The following is a 13,175-nucleotide window of genomic DNA, read 5'->3' on the forward strand; positions in this document are numbered from 1 at the left end:
ATTCTTTTAACGAATATTCACTAAGACGATTATACCACATGCATCCGGATTATTTTAATCCATATACATATTAATTTAATTTAATTTAATAAATTTTTTGGAAATTGTGTATGTGTTTCAAGTAATTGAAATCCTTAAAGAATTTTTATATAGATATCGATATCAAATGAGTCATATAAATAGGTTGTAGCTACATTTATTAAACGCATTTCAATCTTCTCATATATTGTAAGAGTAGTTAATATGGAATTGTAATTGCATTCACCATAAGATAATATGTTTTTTCATAATCAATACTAGGTCTTTGGGTAAAATCTAGTGCAATAAGCCGTGCTTAATATCTCATGATCTCATTTTTCTAATTTCATTTTTACGCAAATATCCATTTATACTCCATTGGTTTCACACCATTTGGTATATGGACTATACGTCCAAAAGCTTCACGTTTTACAAGTGAATTCAATTCCACCTTGATTGCATCTTTATATATTGGTCAATTATTTCTATTTCTACATTTTTCAATATATCAAGATCTTCATTTTCTTCATATATTGAGCGCAACATTATATACAAAAATCTTGTCGATGTTTATTTCATTACAGTTCCATCTTTTCCCATCATGAAATAATTTATTGAGATATCTTTATTTTCACTAATTTCAAGTACTTGAATTTTTAGAATTTTATTAATTATGTTAAAGGTCTCATCTAGAGTTTCAATTTCCTTTTTTTGACGATTTTGAATATTTGTTCATTTTCTTTTTCGATGATGTTATCTTTGAAACCGATTGGTCTCCCTCACTTTTGATGTGCTTTGTCCTACAGAGACATCAATTCTGATAGAAGCTATTGTAGTTGATATATGAGATGTTATTATTCTTTTTAGGCTAGTAAATACATTTGGCTACTGATTTACTACATTTTGTAAATGAATTATATTTTTTGAGCTTCAAGTTCACATTAATTTATGTGAGGATAAAAACTAAATAATAATAATAATACATTCCAAGATATTTACTTTTCTAACTACTTATTTTCTCCCTTTAATGTTGGAAAAAAATTATTTGATCAAAATGACAATTAGCTAACATTTTCGTGAATAAATCTTGTGATAAAGGTTTTAAGTATTTAATGATAGATGAAGATTCATATCCAACATATATTTCTAACTTCTTTTGAGAACTTATCTTTGTGTATTGTGGTGGAGCAATTGGAATATATATTGCACATTCAAAAATTTTAAGGTGGGAAATATATGGTTTAGGATCATAAACCAATTGTATAAAGGGGAATTTATAATAACTTGTTGGCTTGATGCATACAAGTGCTACTGTATCCAAAATGTTATGCCCCAAGTAGAAATTGAGAGTTTAGATTTCATAAACAATGGCTTTACAATCAGTTGAAAGTATTTACTAAACGATTCTACTAGATTGTTTTGCATATGAACACGAGCAATAGGCTGTTCAACTAATATACGGTATTCATTAAAAGCTTGAAATGTAAATTCACCAACATTGTAAAGATGAAAAGTCTTAATTACATAATCACGAAAATGTGCTTATAAACAAATGATTGCAAATGCCAAATTGCAAGTTAATAATAAGCACACATGTAACCATCTAGTCAATGCATTGATTATAACTGTAAAATATCTAAATAGTTCATATGGTGGATGTATGAATTCACATGTATCACCCTGAATATGTTTCAAAAAATATAGGAGATTTAGTTCTAATTTAAGCTAGTGATGACCTTATAATTAATTTGTCTTAAAAGCAAGCAACAAATGAGAATTCATTAGATTGAAAAATCTTTTGGTTTTTCAATAAAGGAATACACGTATTTTCAATAATTTTTCACATCATTATTGATCGGGATAGTCCAACCGGTCATGCCAAATATTAAAATAATTAGTAAAGTTCTGGTTTATTATAGCATAAGTCAATCATGTTAATTTTTGTGTGGTACATTCTAGAAGACAAAATAGGTAATTTTTTTCAACACACACTTCTTACTTGAGATAATACATATAATATAAAGGTATTAAGTATTTATTTTATTCATTGTTTCAATATGATATCCATTTAAACAAATATCTTTAAAACTTAATAAATTTCTTTGTGATTAATTAGTAAAAAATAATGCATCCTTCATTATGGACTTTATTCTTTTAGGTAGTAAAATATTAGCTCTTCCAGAATCTTCATTTAATCTTGTACTACCAAATATTGTATTGATATTGATTTCTTTTAGTGTTAAGTGGGAAGAATACTTCTTATCTTGAAGTATAGTGTGCGCTATAACACTGTCTGCTAGACATATATTTGCATCATTAATCTTGAATCTAACTAGATCAATATCCATATCCAGATGAATATCCATATTTTTCTTCAATAAGAAAAGATATAAACATTATAAGTTAACATAAAAGAATATTAAATATAATTAAAACACATAATAAGAACATATCATTTAAATATAATGAGAACATAACTAAAATTTAACAAAAAACTATTAAGAAATTTCATTTTTGGATATTTTCATTACCATTCAAATGATTAATTCTTCTTTTAGGATTGACAAAAAAGTCTGCAGTATCTTGATGTGTTATATCAACTTGACCATGATTAAAATCATCTTGAACAAAATTTACTTTAATATTTTTTTTCTTTTCGCATTCAATGATACTTGATAAAGTTCAATAAAATATTTTAATATGTAACAAGTACGTGACCAATAAAGACATTTTCTATATTTTTTTTATTTTGTACATTTTTTATTTTTTTCTTATATCTCTTCACTATTCACCCATCAGAGGTATTCATCCATTTTTAGTAGGTTAAAAACATTCATCCACTTCGGGTGGATAAAGTTATATATATACTTCTGGTGGGTAAAGTTATTTTTAGAATTAAAATAGTGATTAATGTAAATTATTATGATAACTTCTTTCATGTCCATGACCATAATTGTTAAATGATATCGTATTTACTTCAAGGAATGAACAGATTCAAGATTTTTCATTAGTAGCTATATAATAGCAAATTCGCTTTCCAATCAAAAATCAAAATAAAATATATACTATATGATAGCAAAATTCATATTAAGGTGGATTTTTAAGGAATGAAAATACTAAAAAGATATCAAGTTACTTACTTGATTTTAATCAAAGATCAACTATTGAAATCTTTTTGAAACGAGGGAATGAAAACAAAATAATAGCAACACTTACCTGATTTGCTAATATAAGAAATCAAAACCCAATTATTGAAATTTTTTAGAGAATCGTGCTGATAACGTGTTATAAAATATAACTTAAATGAACAACTATAAAGCAAGTATTTAAAGGAAGTAAGAAAGAGATAGAGTAAAAAGATCTTATTTAAGTGTGCATTTATAAATAAAATAAGGGGACTAAAAACTCTTTATATAGATAGAATTTACAAATTGAAGATAATACTAAAAGATTAGATGGATAGATTAAATCTTAATTTTCATCCAATCTAATCTACATCTAAATCTAGATATATATATATATAATATAAATAGATATTTATAAAAAATTCATAATTGCTTTTTCCTATTAAATTATTTGAAAATTTTAATTTTATCACTTTTTTGTTATAAAAAAACAAAAGAGCTCATTTTCAGATTTTACAAAAGTTAAAAAGTGTTTTGAAATTTACGTTGAACTTTTATAGAATAAAACAAATATTCTAACAGCTAAGGCTAGCGCAAATGATGAAACCAAGTAGACTTGTCCACGGGACAACTCACCAGGCCCATGGGCGGGTCAGGTTGATTTCGATAGGATTTTCCAAACCAAACTTGACTTTCTTCAACTCACGAGATTATTTTATTATTAAATATTTATTTTTATTTCATTTGATTATAATAAATATTTTAAAATATTAAAATAATAATGATATATAATAAATATTTTTAAAATATTTTAATGATAAACAAATTTCAAAATGAGCAATCAGACTTAACTTGAAGTCTAAATTTTATAAATGGCAATTCGGCTTCTTCAGTTGATGAACATTTTAGAATCAAGTACTATTTGGTAGTACATTAATTATATTTACTACAAATAATATATGGACACCGAATAAATTTCTTAAAAAATTAGGGTATGAAAAATAGTTTCTAGAAAAAAAAAAAAAACAGAATATAATGTCACAAAGTTAATTTTCTTGTCATGAAAAAAAACCAGAGGATCCGAAGAAGGCATTTATTGTTTATTTTCTTAATTTTTATTTGCCTTATGCAAAATGACAGCCCCAATATTTTATTTGGTGAAGAAAGAAAATAATTTGGATTTTGAAAACGAATGAAAGTGAAAGGCGGCTCTTGCAGTTTGAGGGGGGGAAAGGGTACAAGATTGCATTCTGTTCATTTTCAATCCTAATAATTTTTTCTTTGCAGTCAGTCGGTGGAATTAATCAGCACAACTTTTCATGCATGCCGACCGATGAATTCATTAAGAGACCATATTTCATTCAAAAGAAAAAAAAATGGGCAACAGTTTTACTTGGTTTCTTGGGCAGCGATTTATGGGTAAGAAGTGCAAATGCGCAAGCAATTTAGATTGCAAACCTTGGTTTAACATTGATTCGTATAAAAAATCTAAAACATCAAATGCATTTATTTATTTTCGTTAATTAAATTCCTAGCTTCATGTGGAGAATTTTTTTGGACTGGATTTCATATTAATCCTCCATTTTCGTATCATCGGTAGTGGGACAATAAAGCAAGTTAAAGAATTAATGGCAATGGACATGAGTAACAAGTAATGGAGGAAAAAGTTGGACGTATCCAATTTTAGTCACTCATCGTTGCTAAGCGATGATGAAGAGGCAGACAAGGGAGAAGATCATGTCCCTTTTTTTTTTTTTTTTTTTTAACAACATTTTAAATAAGGTGCAATGGAGATGGCTTAGAAGAATCCGTCAACAACTTGGGAAGGGGGTCGATGTTTACATTGTTCGAAAAAGAACCAGATAAGCAACCAAATTTGGCTTTGTAAGATCTGCGACATTTGCAGATGCACAGAGAGCAATCCTCAGAATGAATGGAGCATAGATTCTCAACCAGAGTTCGGGAGTCAGTATTGCCAGATTTGGGGAGTTTGGGGGGGGGGGGGGGGGGGGAGAGAGGGAGAGTCTTGATGGAAACAAAAACGTGCAACCTATCAACAAGGCTCGACAAAAGTTATAACAGGAAGGATTAATAATAGGCTAGAAAATTCTGCCAGGTGTAAAGATATCGTATGCACCAGCTCTGACTGGCGGCAATACAAAACAAAGCAAGAGTCTGAAATAAAAGATGAAAAGGTATGTGGCATAAGAGAAGACTCAAAAAGGTATTGGCTCGAAAAATATGTTGTGGCAATCGCTGATGACCAGGCTGATGCCGTGACATTAACGGAAAATGTTCAAAATGGATGGTTTCTCTGGTTTGCTTGTAAGAAAATTGGCCTCCTACTATTTTCTGATTTCCATGTCAGATGATGAACTCTTTGAGAAACTCAAGAAGAAGGACCGGGGTTGGCCCAATAATGGGTTCATCTTAGTTAATGTTTGGTTAGAAGATTTTGTTACTAAGAAGAGTCATAGATGGGTGTCTGTTCAAGGTGTCCTTGTTCATGCATGGTGTCATAACACCCTCTCAAACATTGCATGTGTCTGGGGCGGAATCGTGTTTCTGGATGAAAAAAATCAATGAATTATGAAGAACTAAGTTTTGAAGGTCTGGGATAGTTTTGAATGCATTGATGAAATAACGGGAGTGGAAGTTGCAGGTAAAGCTTTCCATGTCAGGGTTAAGGAGATCCACTCTGAATTAGAAGAGGTGGTTGCAGCTAACATTTTTCTCAATCCACCCTGAATGAGGATCTAGGGTTTGTTTTCTGGATTTGGGGGTTTGTATGTGTTTCCTTCTTCCTGTTGGTTGCTTTAAGAGTGATTTTCTAGTATTTACAAAAAAAAAAAAAAAAAAAAACCATGTCCATTGGCTTTTTTTATTGATTTGAAATTCGAGGAGTTTTTTTTTTTTGTCTCTGAATGCTTAGGGGTGTTTTCCATCATAAACATTAATCACAAAGTGGCCCCAACGATTTAAAGATGACAACTTTTGATTTAACAGGAATTGCATTGCTTGCATTAGATTATTGAAACGTGACTTGGAAAAACTTCCAGGGAAGGTCAGGTCAAATCAAGCTTCCTTTGCTTTTAATATTAGTATGACGATGGCGATGGCGATGACGATGAGGATGATGCATTAAGCTAATGACTCACAACTTGTCAGATGTAAACAAAACAAATTACAAGGGTTGATGTTAAGATTGTCATTCTAACTCTTACATTAACATTATCCGAGAGAAAGAGAAATGAAAAAACCCTCGTATTAACAGTTCAAACATATAGATGTGCCACCCCAAATAATAATTCTAATAATTCTAAACAGCAACATCAGCAAACTATTCTATAATGAGAATTAGTATATAAATCTCAGTCAAAGTGCCATTGCGTGTTCATAATGTTTGTTTAGAACTTTTGGTAAGATGATGCAGCACCGATGTGGATCATCAGCTGCATATGAAAAAGGCAAGAGGATACCATACGAATGGTAGGCTTGAAAATTTGTTTTCGATTGAGGAAGAAAATCTGATCTCCGCCTAACTATTTCCAAAGTTAATCACTTAATCCGTCCCGTTTAGACATGTTGCAGGTATGCATTGCAGTTTTGAATGCACAAAGGATACTTACACACGCCAATTTGAAGTTAGGCAGGAGTCTGGCTTGGTAGTCTTTCATTCCTTGCACATCCTCCTGAAAAATTGAAAGCTCCATGTTAAGATTCCAAGTTAAGCAGCAAAGGAGGACCGTGACGACACTCAACAAAGAATTTAACAAGCTCATCACTGCCCCAACTACCTCTTCTGGCATAGTGATGAAAATTGTATTGATCCATCACCCACCATCCCACTAGGGAAATGCAATATTCACCAAAGTCACTACACTGATATTTAAAATTGGGACTAGGCATCATGCTGTTTGTGAAATGAAGTCTTCTGCTTAAATCTCAAAAAGCACAACCCAGTGCAATTGTGGACTTAATCAGATCCTTTTATTTTGCCAAATGGTGTTCAAGGCTCTTAGAGCATATGGGAGCCTAGGCTAGATCAGATTCTGTTGAATTCAAACAATGACGTGGGCATAAAATTCATCATGAACAAGTTATCTCTTCAATACTAACTCATGTACAATGTAGCTGAGGCTGACATCCAGTAGCAACAATGAGGTCATTAGCATGCAGGTTGCTCAAGTTTCAAATCCAAATCGAATTGTTCTACTAGATCATGGAAACTAGCGCAGATAGCTCATTTTCATATTTTAAAGAATGCTTCTCCCCGTTCTTGCACTATTTCTGTCCAAACACTACTCCAGAAACAATCAAACACATTTATTCTCTGGAATGAGTGAAATTTTTCATAACTATTAAAACCACAATACTACAACATCACATTACTGACAATGTAATTGACATTGCCTACGTGAATAGTTTTTAAGAGAATAGCAGCGTCTTTGCTCTGCTACTTCAGCACCATACCTCTCTTTGAGAGAATCACAAACCTTCTGCTCTTCTTGAAGCCCAAGTTGCAACTTTTCTAGCTTCTGCAAAATAAATGCTTCATGAGTGCACCTCCAAATAATTTAAAACATCCATAACATCAAAGTAGGTTAAACTCCTTTATTAGTTTCTGTGGGTCATGGAACTGTTCGCTTTAACTCCTCTTCTATCATTTCAGTCAATCAAGTACAAGTTCCATGTTTGATATGATTTTACTGAGCAGTTATAAATTACTAGAGATTAAATAATTACCATGTTTATTTCTAATTTCTCAAAGTAAAAGATAATACTATGAAAAAGAAAAACAAAACTAATAAGCTTTCTCATAATTAATTATAGGCCCGACTGATTACACTGTGCAAAAGGCCCCATTGATTGTGTTGATGCCAGTGAAGTGATTGTTTTCTTGAAATTGAGGCAGTCTAAGCAATATGAACTTTAATTGCTAGAGATATGGTTCGGGGATTTTGTGGAAGTTGGTTTTGGGATTGTGTTGTTAGGCACATATTTGGATTTTCGTACAAGATCTTTTCTGTCAAGTTCTTGCCGATGGAAGAATTATGAGATGCTTGGTTGATGGGAAAAGTGGAGGAAAATGAAAAGGGCTTTGATTCTCTTTCATTCTCTCAAAGCTTCCTTTTTTTCCTCTCCCTCTATGATTTCGACAAAACAAAAGGTTATCACTACCTTGGTTATATATTAATCAAGAGATGGTCAGCCAGATGGAGGATGCCAAGTTTACCATGTATTGGAAGTATTACATGTCACTACCATTTCAACTTCCAATGGCATCCATGTCTGAATGTTAGTTAATTTATTTGATCGGATTAAATTTCAGAGTACATGGGCCTGATTAATCCATATCAAAGTAAATTTTGAAGTGAACATTTTGCACTAGTACAAGGGCCAAATGGGTAGCTCAACCAACCAAAAGATGAAACAAAAGGAGAATGAGCAGTATATCCTTGCTATTTTCCAACTTGCTAGCAAGGAAGGTGACAATTACCTGTTGGCTGCCCTTTACAATTCCCTCCATGGACTCCAGTAATTTCATGCGACCAGCAGGGCTAGCAATGGCATCCTGAAACTGTAGGGAAGGTGAGAAACTATCTACTAATAGACAACAGCAAAGTATCAGAGAAAAACTGCATTCAATAGAAGAATCTCCATCTAATTAGTAGCAAATTAGCTGAAGCAGAAATTAACACTAAGAACAGCACTGCATTTTTATTTGCTAGCAAAGCAGTGTGAAGGAAATAAAAGCAGGCGCAATTTATTAAGACTCAGAAAAAAAAAAAAGGAAAAATGAAACCCATAGATTTTAGAGTTGCAAGGCAGAAGCATAACAGACGTAATGAACAAATGCAGAAATTTCACTCATTTGAGTTAATACCTGTGAGCTTATGGAATTCAGCAAAGAAGTTTCCTTTAGCATCAACTCTTTAATCTCCAAAAGAGCATTATAGGTAGCATAGAATTTTCGAGTCTGTTGAAGTTTTTCCTTTAAAATAGCAAAGAGCAATATCAAGTTTTAGCAGAAACAGAGTTAATAAGAGCTGAACATAAGAACAGAATAATAGGTCAAGCAAGGGTTTGCAGATCAAAATCACACACCTGAATATGAGCATTCAGCTCTGAAAACCGGCGTTCATACCTGCAAAGGATGGCAGAATCAACATTGAGTATTACACTTATTACAAAAATGCAAAAAGATGAAAGTCTGAATTGTTTTCTTGTTCTTATTGTCAATTTTCCCAGAGGAATGAGACATTGATAAGGAATCATCTACAGAACTAGAACTAGATTGATTGTATGTATAATCTCACTGGTAGTGCTGAATGATAAAATATATATAACCAATAGAAAGAAAAGTTTCATACAGCTATTGGTTGAATTGGTTTCTGAATGTTAACTATAGTCTTCTGTCCTTAACACTAAATGCTCTAATAGTCACAAGTTATAAACATCAAATTACGTAGCATTGAGTACAACAACTCACGAATAATCACCAAACTCCATTGTGTACAAACAACCTAAGGAATATCAAAGACTTGAAGGCCTAAAACTTGACGAGCAATATGAAAAGAAAAGTGAGCATACTGGATTAGCTCCGATTGGGAGGGCACATCATCCAGCTGCCGCTTTACCGATACTATTGCCCTTAGTCTAGCTGCAAGTTCCTATGACCCAAATATATGAATATTGTTAATAACTATTTAATTATTTACATACTTAAAAGGAATTAAGAATCTTTGAAAATTGAGATGTTTTACCTTCTTCGCTGAATTAAGCTTGTGCAATGATTCATTTAAAGAATCATCTAAACCATGAGAGAGCTTCTCGTCATCACACCCTGTTGCTATCTTTTCCTCCAAATCACTAACCTCAGCTTCCAATGAAGAACGTTTTGCATCAAAATCAGACCTAATTTGGGATTCTTGTCTTTCCAGTGTCTGGAAAAAAGTTTTAATAATCATAACTGGTAATTGCCAACCAATAAAAACAAATGCAAAAGATAAATGGACTATTGAAAATCACATTGTTAGAAAAATAAATTTTCGTTTTTTTGTTTTGAAATTGCATATTAATAAGAAAAAAAAAACAAAAATATAAATGAGAGGAAATAGTTTAAACCTTCGATGTCTCCAAAAGGGGTACAAATTTCAGCACTTTGGCATCAGCACCTTGCTTTCTAATCCTCTCTTGTAAATTTTGTAATTCATTGAGAAGGCTAACCTTTCTTTGGTTCTGTATTATTAAATACGCCAAAAGGGGAGGGGAATTAATCGATTCGTCCATAAAAATAAGGAAAAAAACGAACAACAAAGTTCACAGCTTTGGAAAATGAGTAACCTGTTGATCTAAATTTGAGTTCAATATCTCAATTGAAGCTCTTGCACTGTTCAATTCCTGCTCCTTGCTGCCTTTTTGCATTGTTTAGGATCCGCTATGGATGATGACTCTTGACTCGGACTCAGCCTTTGAGTCGGGCGTAGCTTGACTCGGTAGTCAAGCGAGTTTTCTTTCTTCTTGTTGGATCGGAACTATGATCTGTTACTGTTGGACCGTTATTTCGCGAGAGAAGACGATGATCTTAGTGGGCTCTGGTTTAGAGATTTTGAGTCTTTTATGGGCCCAGTCAATGCAGTTTGGCCCCAAACTGCTACTTAATATATAATTTTATTATTACTATTATTAACAGCTTGTCTAGTTTAGTTTTTTTTTAACTTAAAAACTATTATAAATTTTTTATGAAAATAATAACTTTTAAAATTAAGCTAAAGTTATTTGGTAAGTAGTTTGGTACAATAAATTATATAAGCTCTAATTTTGATTAAAATTACCACAAAATGTATTCAAGCCATCTTTAATCACCTAATAAATCAAAACGGAACAAATCTGCTTTGAACTTATATACAATCTAAGATGTTGAAATTAAAGAAATTCATATAGAGATGGAACAACTCTCAAATTTTGTATAGTAGTAATAATATTAGATTTTTATTGATCTAGTAAGTAATTAGATTATGATACTTCCATTTTCCAAAAAAGAAGAGAAAAGAAAAAATGATGTATTTGACATTAAAATTTTTTTGGTGAAGAAGAGAGAAAATCTTTAATTAATATTTGAATGCAGTTTTGAATTTTGAGTTTTCTTTCTCTTAATATTTGTAAAAACAAAAAAAAAAAATCAAATTTTACTATTCTATTGTTGGATGTTCTGTTTTTTTTTTTGTTTTTTGTTTTGTAATTTTTGTAGAGAGAAAGGTATAGGATAAGGAGATCGTGAGTTGCGTTGAAAAAAAAAAGGTGATTTGTAGAAGAAGAGAGAGGAGAGGGAGATCAATCGAGAGAAAGGATATTTATAAAAAACTAGCATGCTTTTAAAAGAAGAGAAGAGAAAGTTCATCTCTGTAACTTTTTTTTAAAAATTTTGTTCATTAAAAAACAACTATTTATTTTTTAAAAAAAAACTTCCTAAAATCTTGTTTGTATTATAACTTACTACATTATATCAAGATTAATACTATATATTACAAATATTTTTCTCATACGTGCAAAACTCATTAACTCTTGAATTACACCATTGGTGTAACCTTGTAGCTCTTATCTTAATTAACCACACTCTTATCTTTCATGGCTTAAAGTTGATTTCTTTAAATTCAAATCTTATAAACCAACCCTACAAATATTTGTTACAAACAAATAAACTTAAAGTAAAGTAATAAAGAGGGGTAAATTGGTTATCAAATATATATATTTTTAAATTTTCAATACAACTGAAGTATAAAGAGTAAAGTTATATATATAGAGTATAAGATAAACAAGTAAAGTGTAGAAAAGTAAAGAGTATTCAACCAAGTTTTTATAGAAATTTGGCCTATGATGCCTATGTCCTCTCCATTGATAGCACAAGAAGTTTGAATCCATTATCAACTTGTCTTTTAACACAAGATCACGCTTAATCTTTACAATTGAGTGCCTTTTTAAGGATCAAGCACAACCTCAACCAAAGTCACTACCTTTTTAGGATTAGGCACAATTTTTACAACCAAAATGAACCTCAAATATATGCCTTTTAAAGATCAAGCACAACCTCTTTAGCTTTTGCTCAAAGGTATAACCTTAAAACCACATTTTCAAGGAGGAATAACTTATATAATAGTGAATTTTTAAAAGAATCTTTAGCTCAGAACCTTTAATAAAGCTGGTAATGAATTTGAGTGCAAAAAGGTGAAAGCTATCTCAAGAATGATAAATGATGAAGTGAAGTTTAGGCTCAAGAAACTATAGTTGGAGACAAAGATAAGATCTTAGTTTTTTGCTTTTGCTCAAAGAAAAGATTTGCTCTCTTTCATGTTTTTCCTTTTTTCTCTACTCTTTAAAATATTTAAATTGTTTTTATCTTTTCACTCGTTCAAATTGTTGCTTTCAAAATCATAAAAAAAAAAGGAAAACGCTCTCAACTCCCACGCGTTTCCCCCACTCCTTACCATTCACAGCTTGGCCATTGGCCGACCGACGAACCCTCCCAAACACTCACTGTTGGTCGCCACACATCCCCCAAGGCAGTCGGCATTAGGCCCAAGCGCGGTTGTGGAGAAAACCTTTCAGGCGTGTGGCTTTTATGGCTTCTTGCAAGCCATACAAGAAAAAAACCAGCAGCCACTCTCACCCCATGCTCTCAAAAAGTCATTTCTCTCAATAGTTTCAAGAGACAAGTCATTTGTGATCCCTTCATCACATGATCCAATCATCTACAAGGACTATTCGGCTGCAGCGTTCTTTAAGGACGAGATCCAGAAGCTTGCCTAGCTTTTCCTCACTCCATCATTGGGAAATTTAGCCGCATGCCAAAACTGCAGGAGATTCACCAAGCGTTCAAGGGAATTGGTCTCACGGGTGCCTATGCAATACCTTGGTTAGATTACAAGCACGTATTGGTTCATTTATCAAATGAACAAGATTTTAATAGGATATGGATTAAGCAGCAGTGGTTCATTGTGAATAAGAAAATGCGGGTGTTCAAGTGGTCTC

The 13,175-nt window shown here is 31.9% G+C and overlaps 1 protein-coding gene across 4 annotated transcripts; it reads right to left on the reverse strand.

Annotated features, from left to right (window-relative positions):
- On the reverse strand, nt 6,285-10,727 carry LOC18588945 (coiled-coil domain-containing protein 93). 4 transcript variants are annotated; one of them, XM_018126427.1, is made up of 9 exons: nt 10,491-10,727; nt 10,272-10,385; nt 9,911-10,090; nt 9,738-9,817; nt 9,252-9,291; nt 9,031-9,138; nt 8,644-8,718; nt 7,617-7,681; nt 6,285-6,835 (listed from the first exon to the last, which is right to left on the reverse strand). In XM_018126427.1, exons 1-9 carry the CDS (start codon nt 10,569-10,571, stop codon nt 6,817-6,819), a joined length of 762 nt encoding a protein of 253 aa, XP_017981916.1. In that variant the 5' UTR covers nt 10,572-10,727; the 3' UTR covers nt 6,285-6,816. The 4 variants fall into 4 exon arrangements, with proteins under 4 accessions (XP_017981916.1, XP_017981915.1, XP_017981914.1 ...); XM_018126426.1 differs by having other exon boundaries at nt 8,644-8,724; nt 10,491-10,725; XM_018126425.1 differs by lacking the exon at nt 6,285-6,835 and having other exon boundaries at nt 7,333-7,681.

This window comes from Theobroma cacao, chromosome 9 (assembly GCF_000208745.1).
Source record: "Theobroma cacao cultivar B97-61/B2 chromosome 9, Criollo_cocoa_genome_V2, whole genome shotgun sequence".
Classification (NCBI taxonomy): domain Eukaryota; kingdom Viridiplantae; phylum Streptophyta; class Magnoliopsida; order Malvales; family Malvaceae; genus Theobroma; species Theobroma cacao.